Here is an 18,295-nt window from a genome sequence, read left to right on the forward strand (position 1 = left end):
ATGAAATACTAAAGTCCAAGGGCATAATGACAAATGAAAATTGTCAAGTGACACATGCCCCATTATCACTTCAGTTCATTGTTAGCAGAGTTTAAGTAATGAAATACCCAAGCAGACAAACACTTTTGTCAAAAAGAAACAGAACCCAACTTGCATGATTTTATTTGTAACACTGATATACGACATCCTATAGCATTCACACTCATTCTTAGATAACACTTTGGTATACCATCGAGGAATTATAACGCAGAGAGGAATGTGAGAACTCTCGAATTACTGTCAATTGTAGTTCCTTAGTAAACCAAATTTTGTAGCTCATTGAGTTATCCAACCTGGTTTCAATGTGAGAGATTCCTTTGATAAAAACAAAAAACTGCGGATGCTGGAAATCCAAAACAAAAACAGAATTACCTGGAAAAACTCAGCAGGTCTGGCAGCATCGGTGGAGAAGAAAAGAGTTGACGTTTCGAGTCTTCGTGACCCTTCCACAGAACTCGTTCTGATGAGTTCTGTGGAAGGGTCACGAGGACTCGAAACGTCAACTCTTTTCTTCTCCGCCGATGCTGCCAGACCTGCTGAGTTTTTCCAGGTAATTCTGTTTTTGTTTTGTGAGAGATTCCTTTGTCTTACAGACATTGTACCTCACAAAGAGAAGCTACATAATTTCATCTTTTTGGACATAACTTGTACATTAGTGTCTGAAGTCAAAAAAGTATTGGAAAGAGATTGAAAGTGAGTATCATAACTGGATTGTGTGTGGAATGCATATAATGGCCAAAATACTACAATTCTCACATATTGAAATAGTGCTTCTCATATTCAAGATTACCCAGTATCTATGGTCAATAGACTATTTGGTTCCAGCTATCCTTGGTTCCTTAAGTTGATGCTTTGCCCCTCATACCTGCCAATGATGGGAGTTGATCATATTCTTGTGATATCCTGTTAGATTTCTGATTATCTTCAACTGTCCTTCTAGCTGGAGGTACAGGAACACTTGATGGGTCAAAGACAGCATCTAATTAAAAATAGAAAAAAGATTAAATTCTTATTAATTTTTTAAAAATTATTTATTTAGTGCCTCATCACATGCCCAGAAATGTCTCAAAATGCTTTACATAAAATGTATTATTCAAATAAAGAGTTGCTATGTGGGCAAGCAAATAGGGGATGAACATACTAATTAGGAGCAGGAGTAGGCTATTCAGCCGCTCGAGCCTGCCCTGCCATTCCAGAAGATCATGGCTGCTCTGACTGTGGCCTCAACTCCGCATTCTGCCTATCCTGATAACCTTTGACTCCCTTGTTAGTCAAAAATCTATCTACCTCTGCCTTAAAAATATTAATTGACCCTGACTCCACCGCTCTCTGGGGAAGAGCATTCCAAAGATTCATAACTCTCAGAGAATTTTTTTTTTCTCATCTGTCTTCAATGGGAGGCCTCTTATTTTTAAACTGTGTCCCCTAGTTCTAGTCTCTCCCACAAGGGAAAACATCCCTATAGCATCTAACCTGTCAACTCCCCTTATATGTTTCAAGGTGATCATCTCTTAATCTTCTGAATTCCAATGGATACAAGCCCAGTCTGTCCAACCTTCCCTCGTAAGACAACACCCCCACCCTGCCCCCATCCCAGGTATCAGGCAAGTGAACCTTTCTGAACTATTTCTGATGCATTTATATTCTTTCTTAAATAAGGAGACCAAAACTGTACACTGATCTCCCTTTACTACAACAGTAGCAAAACATCCCTACTTTTATTTTCCCCTTGCAATAATCTATTTTTAAAAAAAAATATTTGTTCATGGGATGGGTGTGTCGCTGGCTAGGCCAGCATTTATTACCCATGCCTAATTGCCCTTGTTCAGAGTGCAGTTAAGAGTCAACCACACATTGCTGTGGGTCTGGAGACATGAGGGTCAGAGGTCAGACCAGGTAAGGACAGCAGAGGAACATTAGTGAATCAGATGGGTTTTTAAAACAATGGTTTCATGGTCATCATCAGACTTTTAATTCCAGATTTTTTATTGAATTCAAATTTCATCATCTGCTGAGGTCCCCAGAGAATTACCCTAGCTCTCTGGAATACCAGTCCAGTGACAATATCACTATGTCACCACCTCCCCCTGTACCTGCATACTAATTTTTCCAGATTCATGTACTAGGACACCCAGATCCCATCATAACTCAGAGTTCTCTCTCTATTTAAATAATATGCTACTTTTTTATTCTTCCTGCTAAAGTGGACAAGTTCTATTTTCCCACTTTATTCGCCATCTGCCAAATTTTTGCCCACACACTTAACCCATCTACGTCCCTTTGTAGATTCCTTATGTCCTCTTCACAACTTACTTTCCTACCTAACTTTGTGTCATTAGCAAACTTACCAACCATACGTTTGGTCTCTTCCTTAAAGTTATTGATATAAATTGTAAATAGTTGAGACCCCAGCACTGATCCCGTGACACTCCACTCGTCACATCTTGCCAACCTGAAAATGATCCATTTACGCCTGTTTCCTGTTAAATAACCAATTCTCTATCCATGCTAACATGTTACCCCCTACACCATGTGCTCTTATTTTGCATAGTAACCTTTGGTGTGATACCTTGTCTAATGCTCTCTGAAAATCTAAGTACAGCACATCCACAGGTTCCCCTCTATCCACGTTGCTTGTTACTTCCTCAAAGTACTTCAATAAGTTAGTCAAACATTTATTTCCCTTTCATACATGTTGAATCTACCTGATTGCACTGAGATTTTCTAAGTGCCCTTGCTACAATATCCTTAATAATACATTCTGGTATTTTCCCTATGATAGATGTTAAGCTAACTGGCCTATGGTTTCCTGCTTTCTGTCTCCATCCTTTTTTCTTGAATCATGGAGTCACATTCACTATTTTCCAATCTGAATGGACCTTTCCAGAATCTAGGGAATTTTGGAAAATTAAAACCAATGGATCTACTATTTCAGCAGTCACTTCTTTTAAGAATGAAGTCCATCAGGCCCTGGGGACTTGCCAGCTTTTAGTTTTAATAATTTTCTCAGTACCCTTTCCTTGTGATTGTAATTGTTTTAAGATCCTGCTTCCCCTTCACCCCTTGATTTGCAATTATTTCTGAGATGTTATTTGTATCCTCTATAGTGAAGACAAATGCAAAATATCTGTTCAATTTATCTGCCATTTCCTTATTTTCCATTATTAATTTCCCATTCTCTAGAGGATCAATGCTCACTTTATTTACTCTTTTCATTTTTAAATACCTGCAGAAACCCTTAATATGTCTTTATATTTCTAGTTAGCTTCCCTCGTACTCTAATTTCTCCCTCATGAATCTTTTACTCATTCTTTGCTGCTCTTTATATTGTTACTCATCCTTGCAGAATTATATGCTTTTTCTTTCAATTTGATACCATCTTTAACTTCTTCAGTTAATCACAGATGGTGTGTCCTTCCCTTAGAGTTTTTGTTTCTCACTGGAATGTATCTTTTTTTGAGCATTTTGACTGCTTAAAAGTCTGACACTGCTTCTCTACTGACCTATCCCTTAACCTAATTTCCCAGTTCACTTTAGCCAGCTCTGTCTTCATGCCCTCATAAATGCCCTTATTTAAGTTTAAAACACTAGTCTTAGATCCACTTCTCTTTCTCCCAAGCTGAATGTAAAATTCAATCATATTATGATCACTGACACCTAGGGGGCACTTTCACTATGAGGTCATTAATTAGTCCCGTCTCATTGCACATTACCAGATCTAGCATAGCCTATTCTCTGGTTGGTGCTAAATTGTGCAGCTCTAAGAAACTGTCCCGAAAACACTTTATGAACTCATCATCCAGGCTACCTTTGCCAATCTGAGTTATCTAATCTTTTTGTAGATTAAAATCATCCATGATTATCGCCATCCATTTCCAACAAGCTCCCATTATTCCCTCCTTTATACCCTGTCCTACAGTGTGGTTACTGTTAGAGGACCTATAAACCACTCCCACAAGTGACTTTGTACTTATACTATTTCTCATCTGTACCCAAACTGATTCTACATTTTGATCTCTAGAGCTAAGGTAATCTCTCTCTATTGCACTAATGTCATCCTTAATTAATTACCCCTCCACCTTTTCTTAGCTTCCTGTCTTTCCTTAATGTCATATACTTTTGAATATTCAGGTCCCAGTCTTTGTCATCCTGCAGCCACGTCTCTGTAATGGCTATCAGAATTTGCACTGTTAATTCATTTGTTTGTTACAAATGCTATGTGCATTCAGATATAGAGCCTTTAGTTCTGTCTTTTTACTATTTTGTAACCTTATCTTAGGTTTATACATTTTGTCCCTTCTTGCCACACTTATTCCTACCTTGCTCTCTTGCCTTGCCTTATCTATTTATCACATCTTCTCAAGCTTAATCCCATGCCTCCACTATTTAGTTTCAAGCCCTCTCTACCGCCCTAGTTATACAACTCACCAGAACACTCACCCCAGCACAGTTCAGGCGAAGGCCGTCCCAACAGTACAGTTCCCACTTTCCCCAGTTCTGGTGCCAGTGCCCCATAAATCAAAATCCATGTCTCCCACACCAATCTTTGAACCACATGTTTAACTCTCTAGATAAAAGCAAAATACTGCGGATGCTGGAAATCTGAAATAAAAACAAAAATAGCTGGAAAAGCTTCGCAGGTCTGACAGCATCTGTGGAGAGGAAGACAGAGTTAACGTTTTGAGTCCGTTTGACTCTTCATCAGACTCGAAACATTAGCTCTGTCTTCCTCTCCGCAGATGCTATCAGACCTGCTGAGCTTTTCCAGCTTTTTTTGTTTTTATTGTTTAACTCTCCAATCTGATTTACCCTACACCAATTTGCTTATGGCTCAGGTAGGTTAATAATGCAGAGATTATTACATTTGAGGTTTTGTTTTATAATTTAGCCCCTAGCTGCTCATACTCCCTCAGCAGAATCTCTTTCCTAGTTCTATCTATGTTGTTAATACCTAGGTGGACCACGACCACTGGATCCTCCCCCATGCACTGCAAGTGCCCAGAGCACCAGGCAGGCAACACAGCCATCTGGACTCTTGCTTTCGGCTGTAGAGAACTGTGTCTAATCCCCTGACTATACTGCCCCTATAACACCTCCCGCCTGAATGGCTTCCTGTACCGAGGTGCCATGGTCAGTTCGCTCATCCACCTTGCAGCCAATGCTTTCATCCATACAAGCTGAAAGAACTTCAAACCTGTGGGGCAACTGCAAAGGCTGTCTTCCACTCCTATCTTCTGGGTCACCATACCTGCCTCACTCTCAGTCACATCCTCCTGTCTCTGACCACTGACCAAATCAGAAGACCCTATCCCTAGGGGTGTTACTGCCTCCTGGTATAAAATGTCCAGGTAACTCTCCCCCTCCATGATGCATTGCCCACCTTCCCCCTCCCTGTCTATAGCTCTGCCTCCAGCACAATGACTCTGAACAAGAGCTCCTCGAGCTGCAGATACTTACAGCAGGAATGTGTACCCTGGATCAGCCCGGCACCCAGGAACTCCCACATCCTGCAGTCGCAACAAATCGCCTGCCCTGCCATCTTTATTATGTTAATTCACTTTATAGAGTAATGTTGAAAAAGATGCATGTTGTCAAAGCTGTTTGTCTTGCACTCAATTGTCCTGACAAAAAGCTTTGACAAATTGTGTCTTTTCTCAGCAATACTAATTTATGATTAAACTGCTCCCAATAACCTTTACTACTGCTCTTAAACCTTACTACAACTAATAAAACCCTACAATTGCTAATAAGTTGCATGAGTTCTAAGGATAAACAAGCAAAATATTCACCACCCAATGACATTTCTTTTCCTGTGATGTCGTAATTTGATTTTTCTCAGAACATGGCCGATCTGCTCTGGAGCTACAGATTGGACAAGATTGAATAGCTCTTCCCATGTTACTACCTCAGGGTCCTCTTTTTGCCCGCGCTTCTAGATTGTGGTTACTACTTCTATGTCCTCTTTTCGCCCAGTCTTCCAGGTGCTTTTGACTGCCTCTTCTTGCCCGCTCCTCTAGGTGCTGCTGCCTGCCTCAGGGTCTTCTTCACCCGCTCCTCTAGGTGCTGCTGCCTGCCTCCGGTTCCTCTTTTCACTTGCTCTGCTAGGTGCTGCTGCCTGCCTCCTGGTCTTCTTCACTCGCTCCTCTAGGTGCTGCTGCCTGCCTCCGGTTCCTCTTTTCACTTGCTCTGCTAGGTGCTGCTGCCTGCCTCCTGGTCTTCTTCACTCACTCTGCTAATGCTGTTGCCTGGCTCCGGGTTCTCTTTTCACTCGCTCTGCTAATGCTGCTGCTTGCCTCCGGGTCTTCTTCACCCGCTCCTCTAGGTGCTGCTGCCTGCCTCCGGTTCCTCTTTTCACTTGCTCTGCTAGGTGCTGCTGCCTGCCTCCTGGTCTTCTTTATCCACTCTGCTAATGCTGCTGCCTGGCTCCGGGTTCTCTTTTCACCCGCCCTGCTAATGCTGCTGCCTGCCTCTGGGTCCTCTTCGCCCTCTCCGCTAGGTGCTGCTGCCTGCCTCCAGGTCTTCTTCACCCGCTCCTCTAGATGCTGCCTGCCTCCGGGTTCTCTCTTCGTTTGCTCTGCTAGGTGCTGCTGCCTGCCTCTGGGTCTTTTTCACCCGCTCCTCTAGGCACTACTGCCCACCTCCGGTTCCTCTTTTCACTTGCTCTGCTAGGTGCTGCTGCCTGCCTCTGGGTCTTCTTCACCCACTCTGCTAGGCGCTGCTGCCTGCCTCCGGGTCTTCTTCACCCACTCTGCTAATGCAGCTGCCTGCCTCTGGGTCCTCTTCACCTGCTCCGCTAGGTGCTGCTGCCTGCCTCCGGGTCTTCTTCACCCGCTCCTCTAGATGTTCCTGCCTCTGGGTCTTTTTCACCCGCTCCTCTAGGTGCTGCTGCCTGCCTCTGGGTCTTCTTTTTGCTTGCTCTGCTAGGTGCTGCTGCCTGCCTCTGGGTCTTTTTCACCTGCTCTGCTAATGCTGCTGCCTGCCTCCAGGTCCTCTTTTCACCCGCTCTTCTAGATGCTGCTGCCTGCCTCCAGGTCCTCTTTTCACCTGCTCTTCTAGATGCTGCTGCCTGCCTCTGGATCCTCTTCACCCTCTCCGCTAGGTGCTGCTGCCTGCCTCTGGATCCTCTTCACCCTCTCCGCTAGGTGCTGCTGCCTGCCTCTGGATCCTCTTCACCCTCTCCGCTAGGTGCTGCTGCCTGCCTCCGGGTCTTCTTCACCCGCTCCTCTAGGTGCTGCTGCCTGCCTCCGGGTCTTCTTCATCTGTTCTTCGAGGTGCTGCCTGCCTCTGGGTCCTCTTTTTGCCTGCACTTCTGAAGGACTAGTTGTTTGCTTCCAAAATGACTTTTGAAGGTCCATATTTTTTTTAAATAGTCCTATGGGACCTTTAGCATACAAACAGGGACTGGATTAAAGTTTCCGCTGAAGAACAAAACATCAAATAATGCAGCATTCCACTAGCCCTGCACTGGAGAGTCAGGCTGATTTGTGTGTTCAAATACTGAAGTGGGGCTTGAAGCCATAACCTTTTGACACAGTGACAAGAACTAACAAATTGCGTGCAAGTATTTGGAGAAGTCAAACATAAATGCTCCATCTTTTATTACTGGGTGATGAATTAAACATATGAGCTGTGGAACAGCAAAGTTTTCTAGGTCCTGCTTTGCCTGTTGATAAAGAACTATATTCATTGGGAATAACAAGGCTGTAGTTAAGCTACAAATATCGGAAAGAGATTCAAAGACCCAAGGGATTGTCTTCGGCCCAGCCACAAATTCTAGAAGCTCTTCACCAATTCCACCAAACCATCTCCACCTCACCAGCCATTGTCTCAGGCTGAACCAGACTGTTCACAACCTTGGCATTTTATTTGATGCAGCTTAGCTTGCAACTCCATAATCTCCTCCATCACAAAGATCCCCTTCTTCTACCTCTGTAGTATCTGATCTCTGCCCTGGATCAACTTATCTTCTGCTGAAACCCTCATCTATGCTTTTATTACCTCTATACTTAACTATTCCAGTGCCCTCTTGGCCAGCCTGCCATTTACCTTTCCCATTAAAAAAACTGCCAGATATTAAGAGATTTATAAAAGTTCAAACTCCAGTTGGACATTAGATTGTTCAAGTTCAAGAGAACTGAGTCAAATGGCAATTTGTTGCTCTTGCCTTTTCCTTATATTGTTCTGCTAATGTTAAACAAAGTAATTCGTTTGGTGATTCATAGCTTAACATGAGGTGATCAATTAGCATATTAATTACACTACTAATAACTGGAATTAAGCCAACTTCTTTTGACAATCATACAAATGATTAACTCAGAAGCAGAGTATGCCCCTATATGTAATATGAATCTCCAACTGTAGGAAAAACTTCTGCATGTTCCTGTTTATGCCCTCCCCACTAAAATTTTTTTTGAACGAGTTGAGGGGTATCCACGAAGATTTACAGTAGATGCTTTTAACAGAATGGCAATACAATTTCAAACAACTATGATCATCCTTGTTTATAATGTTTTCCCATATATAACCTAAATCAACAAGCGCCTGCCTTATTGCAAATGTCACTAGCACCTGGCTGAATAAGATATTACTTGAAGATCAAACCAATTTTCTTTAATGGCAGAGTATTAATACACCTGAAAATAATGCACTTTTCAACAAAAGAAAATTGAATTAAACAGTTTTCAAGCAGAAGTTGCAAACTGAATAAGATATCTGATACAAGCTGAGCAATGCAATATAATGCAACCACTTTTGAAGTGCTCAGTAAAAACACGTTTGGAAAAACTGATGAAGCTGGCAATAGCAAACAACTCAAGTACAAAAAAAGATTGAAGTAATTAATAAATCTGTAATTAATAAATAACTTTCTTCTACATTCTTTCAATAAGAATGGAGCCTAGTTTAAATTACCACAATTCAATGATGTGCTAGAGAGTTTGCAAGGCACAGTCGTGGACACGATGGGCCGAAGGGCCTCTTTCCATGCTGTAAAACTCTATGACTAATTGTTTTCAAATGATCCTGGCTCTGAAATATACAAAACTAAAAGTCAAATTGGTGTGGCTGCTTGTGAAGACTTCAAGAAACACAATTTACTGACTGTTAAATATCATAGTTATATTGTGATACTTGCAGCCCAAAGAGTACAGCACTGGATGAGATCAGATTTGAATTCACACTCTAAGCTAATGAACTGTGCTCAGGCTCATTGCTAGAAGTAAGCCAGTCAGCCCTATTGGGAGTGCCTATTTTTGAAAGCAGCCTGGTAGGTCAAACAAGAGCACAAGTGGAAGCTGAAGTAGATAGCATAGTCAGGCAGGGGATCAGGACAAGGGAAGCAAATAAAAACTTACAGGAAGATATGGAATTCCATAGACATATTCAGTACTTAGATGGCACATTGAAAATCTTACATCTTTATACACTCCCTGCCAACATCTTCAATAATAAATTCCTACATCACATTTATAATGGAAACTGGTTGAATAAGCTTGTCATGTTATACCACATACTCTCCTTAGTGGAGATGCTGCAATGTCACCACTGGTTAGGGTATAATTAAAGTGGTACCAGCTTACATAACTGACTTCCACTATAAATGCGGACACAAGGCTTTATAATGGGAGTAGAAAGACGGAATGCAACACTTTAAAATGGGGACTGAATTACAGCTGGGCGCTCTGGTCCAATTATCTTCAACCCTCCTAATTATTTTTTGCCTGATGATTCCACTTGGTGTTCACTCCCGCTGTGTTAATGTCACAGGAGTTTGACATTATTAAAAATATTTCAAGAGAACTAAACTGCGCAACTTGAACTTAAAAAAAAGCTGATTGCTGGTACTCTGATATGTCTCAACAAACCAACAATATACTCTAAAAGTTCTCAGTATATTTAGACAACCACATTCAGCAACTGATCTTTATTCCATATACACAATACAATCATAACCTACAGAAAGTTGGATTACCTGCACTGAAATGGAACGGATCATGGCCAGATGTGGGTCTGCTGCCTGAGCCAGAGGATCTGGGCAGATCAGGGAGGCTGACTCGTACAGGCGGCGGGGGTGGAGGCAATGAGGGAGGAAGGCTCTCAAATACATTATCACCTGCTGGCAAAAAACACAGAAACTTAAGCCAAACAAGGCTTCTCATTGATATACAGACCTAAACAACATAAAAGTTTTAAAATTAATAACCTCAAATTCAAAAGGGTTCCCAGAAATCTACCAAGGACAATTGGAGATTAGCAGTTAACAGTCACTTAGTTTCCAACAAAAAACCAGGTGCTGATTTTGCACAGTACATCAAAATAAATGGTTTAATATTTGTGGAGGAAAAATGCTTCCTTTCGTGGTCAATTTTTGGGTAAAACATAGAAGTTACGGGGAGACACACAAATTTCCAGGCACCATCTCCTGTCTCAAATCCCACCTAGAGGTGTGCCAACTGCTAAACTGGAACAGGCTACAGGAACCAAAGAGCCTACTCCTGTTCCTAGGTATGAAAAACCTTCGAGTGAGACACTGAAGGGGAAATTTGTCTCATGCCAGAAATCTGCGATAAGTGGGCAGTGCATCTGCAACATTCACCCAAGGAGCCAACAACAATATTGTGCAGAAGAGGCCTGAGGCCCAATTTCCAGCAAGCCTTAGGTCCTCATGTTTGGGTGAATGTTGCAGGTGCACCGCCCACTTGCTGCAGATTTCTGACATGAGACAAATTTCCCCTTCAATGTCTCACTCGAAGGTTTTTCATACCTAGGAACAGGAGTAGGCCTTTTGGTTCCTGTAGCTTGTTCCATCAATTAAATAAGATTATGGCAGATCTGTGCCCTAACTCCATTCACCCACCTTTGCCCTATATCCCTTAATATCTTTGGTTGACAAAAATCTATCAATCGCAGATTTAAAATTAACAACTGACTGAGCATCAACTGGCATTTGCAGAAAAAGTTCCAAACAATTGTTACACTTTTCATGCAGAACTGCTTCCTAATTTCAATGCTGAAAGGTTTAGCTCTAATTTTTAGGACGTGTTCCTTAACTCTAGTCTCACCAACCTGTGGAAAATTTTTCTCCACCTACCTTATCAGTTCCCTTTAATATCTTGAAAGCATCAATAAAATTACCCTTCATCTTGTAAATTCCAGGGAGTACAAACTTAGTTTGTGTAATTTTTCCTATGTTAATCTTTGGAGTCCAAGTATCACTCCAGTAAATCTATGCTGCACTCCCTTCAAAGCCCATCTATCGCATTACAAAGATGCATTCCTCAAAGATGCTGAAACATTGGAAAACATTTAAGGGAATCTATAACCACTTAAAAGGCTATTAAAGAATGACCAATCAGGGCATCTTCTGAACCTTAAATTGTTGAAAGGAATAATGACCTTTTTCTTCTTCCATTGCTTTTGTTGATTTGGCCTTAAAATATATTTGTTTAATCAGCATGTACTGATCATATTATTCCAGGCACTAGCTAGGAAAATACACTGAGCCTGAAATGATGGAAATCTTGTGCTAATGATCATTCAACTGTTAATTTAGCTTCAGATGACCGTCAGCCACAGCAAGCCAGGCAACCTTGTATCCTGCAGCATTATCAGCAGTCTTCATTCAAACAAAAGTACTAAATCAGCAGAACAGACTAAATAAAACGTAAAGACAATGTTCAACATAATCATGATTATTATGTCTGGGACTCCACAAATGGTTCAATGGGTAACTTGGTGAGATACTGACTCAAAGTAGGAAAGTACCCAGTCTGATCTCTGGTCTTTGTATTGTTAGCAGGTCTCAGGCAGGGCAGCAAAAGGAGTGCTACAATTGGCTTTAGTGGCACAAGAGTGGGTGGAGGAAGAAGGAAGAACCAAAACAGCAAGGTTCTCCCTCCTCCAGCCCCTTCACTTATCATCAGCTGTAAAGGGTGGGTGTGACATGGCTAGTCAGTCCTTAGTTGTAGTCTCATGCACTAAAATGGCAGCACATACAAAATGCTAGAAGATTGCAAATTCCTGTGGAACATAATTCCAGAAAGGCCTTCATGACAGAAAACTGGGAGGAAGCATGTAGCAGATGTTCTGGTTTCTGCTCATAATGCTCAGGTTTTTTTTCTATCTTACTGAACTCGGTAGTCCAGAAAATTGGTGAATGAATAGTTGAACCAAAAAGATCAGAATAGGTCTCAAGCTTGTTCCCTAATCTGTGTTGGATTAGCTGATATCAAGCTAGATGCAAATAGAGGAACTACGATGTCCATTAGTACTCGAGGTAGAAAAACACTACTGCCAGCCACACACAGCTACTGGAACCAGACATCTGTGGACAGGACTGGAGTGATCAGTGATGCACTCTACCATGGAAATTCATGCTAACAATTGTTGTCAAGGCTCACACTTGGAAGAATGGTTACTTAAGAACATTTTTCATGAATCTGTGTCCAGCAAAGTGGTAAGGAGGGGTGCTGAGGAGAAAAACTTAAGGGAAAATCTAGTGAGAAAATCATATTTAAAAATACTACTCACAATATTGTATCAATTATTTCTAAAGTTTAACTGTTCATTCTGTCCAAAAACGTAGCTTTATAACTGTTTTAAATGTACTGCACTCCAGTACAGCTTACTGTGCTAGCTTAGCAATTTGTTTTCTATACGCCATGATATCAACACTTTTGTCTGATCTAGGAACCTACATGTGATCTTTACTAGAGCACTAACTTCTTTTAAAAAAACTTTAAAACCTTATATTTTTTTCCATAGGCTGTTGCAAACTCTTTCAGCAAGACTCTTGATTGTGAGCAACAATTACCAGTATCTATTATGGTAAGTCAACAAAACATTCATCTGCAGCCAGGACTATGAACTTTACCAATCTCCAACTTAAGTGGTAGTGCCTCACCTGATACCTATGCAAGGCTAGTGATAAGAGAACTCAAGAATCTAGAACTTTCCTTTGTGGGGAGGAAGACATGGAGGCTTTGAGCCTCAGGTGATCTGACCAGGAAACAGACATTCAAACCTGTGCCTACAGATGCTCCACCTTCACTCTAAGGTCTGAACATTTCAGGAATATTCAATTAAAAAATTTTTTCCAGCCCCTCAGCTAGAAAAGAAAGTGTGTTTGTTAGAGACTGAGCCAAATAAGTCTCAGGGAAAGAGTTTCAATATGACAAGGAAGTATTCAATGAACGGTATGACACTAGGAAGTTCTGAGGAACAAAGGGACCCTGGCGTGTGTATCCATAGATCTCTGAAGGTAGAGGGGTATGTTAGTGGGGTGGTGAAAAGGGCATATGGGACACTTGCCTTTATTAATCAAGGCATAGATTACAAAAGTAGGGAGATCATGTTGGAGTTGTATAGAACCTTGGTGAGGCCACAGCTGGAGTAGTGTGTGCAGTTCTGGTCGCCACATCATAGGAAGGATGTTATTACACTGGAGGGGGTGTAGAGGAGATTCACCAGGAGCCTGGGACAAAACATTTAAGTTATGAAGAGAGATTGGATAGACTTGGATTGATTTCGTTGGAGCAGAGAAGACTGAGGGGCGACCTGATCGAGTTGTACAAGATTATGAAGGGCATGGACAGGGTGGATAGGGAGCAGCTGTTCCCCTTAGTTGAAGGGTCAGTCACAAGGGGGCACAAGTTCAAAGTGAGGGCGGGAGGTTTAGGGGAGGATGTGAGGAAAAACTTTTTTACCCAGAGGGTGGTGACAGTCTGGAATGTGCTGCCTGGGAGGCTGGTGGGTTGCCTCACATCCTTTAAGTACCACCTGGATGAGACTTGGCACGTCATAACATTCAAGGCTATGGGCCAAGTGCTGGTAAATGGGATTGGGTAGGTAGGTCAGGTGTTTCTCACGTGTCGGTGCAGCTCGATGGGCTGAAGGGCCTCTTCTGCACTGTGAGATTCTGTGATAATGGGAAGTAGTTTCTGTGACATTTAATAAATGGAATGATTGATTCAATACCATTAAAATTGCCAATAATCTGATTTTACTGCCTCTCATATATTCTGAAAATAAGTATTTATGTAGCCATAATCAAAGTAATGATACTGAATCCTTATCTATGTACCTGGAGGAGGAACTAGAAGGTCATAATCAGAGGGTGTTCTGTTCAGAGAGGAGCAACTGGGTTTTTGGCTGTCTCTTGCTGGAAGTCGAGCTGGTGGTAAGGGAGCTGCAACAATCGGCATCTCAAAAATATCATCTGAAAATACCAGAAACATATTTACCTCATTTACCATAACATTCAGTGCAAAATGCCATTTTATATTAATTTTCTTCCCTCGTTTCCTAAAGGTTCAGCATTTTATTGGACAATAATTCCAAAGGCGCTGGCAGCTCCTGAGTGACCTTTCCTTATGCAGGAGCCTATAAGGGGAGTGCAAGAAGACTATTCAGCCATAGAAGATACCATTGTTAAACCTAACTACATCTTCAGACATCCAACCCAATGCACTTTTCATACAGGAAAGAATGAGAGCCCTGGTTGATTTTCTTACAATCTAGCCCAAAGTTAGCGGGGTCAATTGTAGCATCCCAACTTCTGTTCTGGCTGAAATCATTAAAACTGCACAGCCAGGAGACAGAACACAATCTGAATAGCTTAGTGTCACACTGTCACATCACATTTGCCTTTTTAGAGAAACATACATTTTTTGAAAACAGTAAATTATATAACAGTACTCATTTAACAGGTACAAGGTTTTGAGATGGACAAAGAACAACTTTCCCTAATGTGCAAGTTATTGAGAAAGTGAGCCAAAGGGCAACAGATTGTAAAGATAAAGAAATATAGGTTGCAATTTTCTTTTAATATACCACTATAATCGCCAATCAACATTTTTTGCCCTGGTCATGGATTCTGAAAGTAAGTATTTTATCACGATCAGTGTAACAATATTAAGCCCTAATCTATAACCTTAATCTAAGCTACATACCTGGTGGAGGAACCAAAAGATCATAACCAGAGTGTGTTTGGATCAGAAAGGAGCAAATCCTTGGATCAGGGAATTAAAATGAGAAACCTTTCCATTTAATTTAGAGTGTGCTTAAGCAGGCAACAACAAAGCATTGAAAGATCAGTAGGCAAAAATATCTGTTGCATTGCCCATTGACCCCAAATAACAAATAAACTATTCAATAAATAATACAACAACTTGCACCTTTAATGTTGCAAAATTGAATCAACACAATTTGATACCAAGAATGTACGGAGATATTAAGATAGGTGACCAAATGTTTGATCAAAGAGGTAGGTCTTAAGGAGCATCTTAAAGGAAAAGGTGGAGAGGATGGGGGTGGTGATATTTCCAGAGCTGAGGCAGCTGAAGGCATTAGCTATCAATGGTTGTAGAGCTGGAGGAGGTTTGTTAATCATTATTAATTCAATCTTGTGATGATAAATGTTCATATTTTATATCGGAACAAGTACCAACATTACGGGCAAAAATTAAGAAAATATGGTAATATTTCCTTTTTAAGCAGAACATGTTTCACTCTAAAGCACAAATGGATCATAAAGCACAAACACATGGATCATTTCTTCAGGAAATAATAAAAAGGCAAGCTGTACTCACTGTGTTTGAACAGATTTTGTTGTTTTATTATTGCTAATATTTTTGCTTATTTGAATTTATTTGTTTAAATAATTTTATTAAAAAGTTAAAATCAAATATATTTTACCTATTTCCAACGCTTTAGGTTTCTTTGCTTCTGATGTGTTATTGGGTGTTCCATTAGCACACTGTCCATTTTCAAATACTCTGAAAAATTAAAGAAAATGAAAAATAAAACAGGAGGAAGTTACAGAAATAAGGAGAGTGAGGCAATAATTCAATTTAAACACAAGAATGATGATTTTAAATTTTAGACATTGGGGATCAGAAATCAATAAGGGGAGATGGTGGTGTAGTGGTAACATCACTGAACTAGTAACCCAGAGGCCTAATCTAATGGGTTCAAATCCCACCATGGCAGCTGCTGGAATTTGAATTCAGTAATCTGGAATTGAAAGTTAGTCTCAGTACTGGTGACCATGAAACTATTATCGATTGTCATAAAAACCCATCTGGTTCACTAATGTCCTTTAGGGAAGGAAATCTGCCATCCTTGCCTGGTCTGGCCTACATGTAGCTCCTAACTGCCCTCTACAATGTCCTCTAAGTGCAAGTCACTCAGTTCAAAGGCAGTTAGGAATGGGCAACAAATGCTGTCTTTGTCAGCGACATCCAGATCCCATGAAAGAATAAATAAATAAATGTCAGCAAGCACAGGGAAAATAGAGGAGTTTAATTCCCTTTTGAAATGCAAAATCTACAGGAACTAGTGTAGTGGATTAACATACTATCCCTTAACTCTGACCAAGGTTTGAATCTGTTGGGAGATGACGTCCTTTAGCTACTGATTGTAAAGTAAAATGAACATTTGGATTGAACTGTGCTTTAACTTTTCATAGCATTCCAAAGGTACTTTTCGCCTAAATCTTATTTACACCTCTCTTCAACTTGTTGATGTCACTGAAATAGAATTTGCATTTTTGTCAAGTTGTTCAATTCTTTTTAATTTAGTTTTCTATCCAATATCACTCTATTCTTTCCTTGTTTGGATATGGTTCAAGAGCTGTTGGAAACACATTCGAACCCATGTTCCCAGAGCATTTCACCAAATTGGCCATGATTCATGAGTGAATCTAGAGAGTGAGCACTGGGAATTATTTCACTCTGGAAGCATCACAGCTGAAGCCAATCCTGTGCTCGCTCAATATCCATACATTCACTGTTCCTTTCAACTTGGATTTAAAGATAGCCATCAGGATTCAAAGCTGATTTTTCACTTTTTAGACAAGGGGTGACAAAACTAATTGTGGCATCCTCTCTGGAGCTTGGTCTAAGTCACTTAACTCAAATCACCTAACTCAGCACAACTGGGGATTGAAGCTGAAGTCTGCCTTGACTATATGATTCACCTACTGACTAGGTAAGCTTCCTAAGCCTTATAAGGATAATTAATCTTCATTGTTTATGAAAATAAGTCTATTTTAATAGTTACAACTGTATTTCAAGAGGGAGGAATTAAGTCAAAAGTAAAATTTTAATCTATATGTATTTTGCCATCAGGGCTGGTCCAAAAGGGGTGAAAGGCTAGAAATACTTCAAAAATGTTGGAAGGCTGTAAAAGCTAAACACTTAAACTTTGTCAAAATAAATTTATTGTGCAAATTATTATAAAGAAAAGCCAAAATTCATTTCAATTATTGCTTAGCTTTATAAACATGTTTTTTATTCTGAAAATTACTTGCATTCTATATAATTATTTTTAATTGTATTAAATCCCTCAATCCTTGTTCAAAGCAGAAATTGAAACACAGATTTCATTATATAGGAAAGCTGAGGCTGGTTAGAGAAAGTCGAGCAGCAAAGAGGCTCAACAGATAGACAAAGAGATTAATCTCTGGATTATTAGCTTAGCCCTGTGCAAATTAGCATAGGGTACATAAAATTAGAGAGATAAATATGTGGCTCAAAGACTGGTGTGGGAGAAGCGGGTTCCAGTTTGTGGGGCACTGGCACCAGTACTGAGGAAAGTGGGGCCTGTAGCATCGGGACGGTCTGCATCTGAACCATGCTGAGGCCTGTGTTCTAGCGAGCCACATAACGAGGGAAGCAGAAAGGGTATTAAACCGAATAGTAGAGAAAAGACAAGAGAGAAAGGTATTAATAAACAGACCGTGACAGAAAGGAACAAGGAGGGAGTACAAATCTAAGAATAAATCAGCAGATAAGGCTAGAGGTTACAAAAATAATAAAAGGACAAAAACTAAAGGCTCTGTATCTGAATGCATGTAGCATTCAAAATAAAACAGATGACCTGAGAACACAAATAGAAATAAATAAGTACACGCTGATAGCTATTACAGAGACATGGCTGTAGGATGACACAGATTGGAACATGAATATTGAAGGGTACATGACATTTGGGAAGGACAGGAAGCGAGGAAAAGGTGGAGGGTGGCTCTGTGAATTAATAATGGTATAAGCACATTAGAGGAATGATCTATGTTCAGGAAACCAGAATGGAGAAACGCTTGGGTTGGGATCAGAAATGATAAAGGAAAGAAGTCACTTGAGGGAATGGAATACAGGCCCCCTAACAGTAACCATACAGTAAGACAGGGTATAAAGGAAGAAATAATGGGAGCTTGTCAGAAAGATATGGCAATAATCATGGGGGATTTCAATCTGCATAT

General features: G+C 40.6%; 1 protein-coding gene across 5 annotated transcripts in view; it reads right to left on the reverse strand.

Moving 5' to 3' along the window:
- The window catches only part of cblb (Cbl proto-oncogene B, E3 ubiquitin protein ligase), a 208,143-nt gene that overhangs the window by 3,894 nt on the left and 185,954 nt on the right, over positions 1-18,295 (reverse strand). For 4 of the 5 annotated variants that reach the window (XM_041211043.1, XM_041211045.1, XM_041211046.1 and 1 more), the window contains 4 exons: positions 15,733-15,812; positions 14,120-14,254; positions 10,010-10,153; positions 905-1,018 (listed from right to left, as the gene is read on the reverse strand). In XM_041211043.1, the coding sequence (XP_041066977.1) occupies positions 905-1,018; positions 10,010-10,153; positions 14,120-14,254; positions 15,733-15,812 (473 nt within the window). The remainder of the gene's footprint in view (positions 1-904; positions 1,019-10,009; positions 10,154-14,119; positions 14,255-15,732; positions 15,813-18,295) is intronic. The other variant, XM_041211044.1, reaches the window with a different exon arrangement.

Source organism: Carcharodon carcharias, chromosome 18, assembly GCF_017639515.1.
Source record: "Carcharodon carcharias isolate sCarCar2 chromosome 18, sCarCar2.pri, whole genome shotgun sequence".
NCBI classification, from domain to species: domain Eukaryota; kingdom Metazoa; phylum Chordata; class Chondrichthyes; order Lamniformes; family Lamnidae; genus Carcharodon; species Carcharodon carcharias.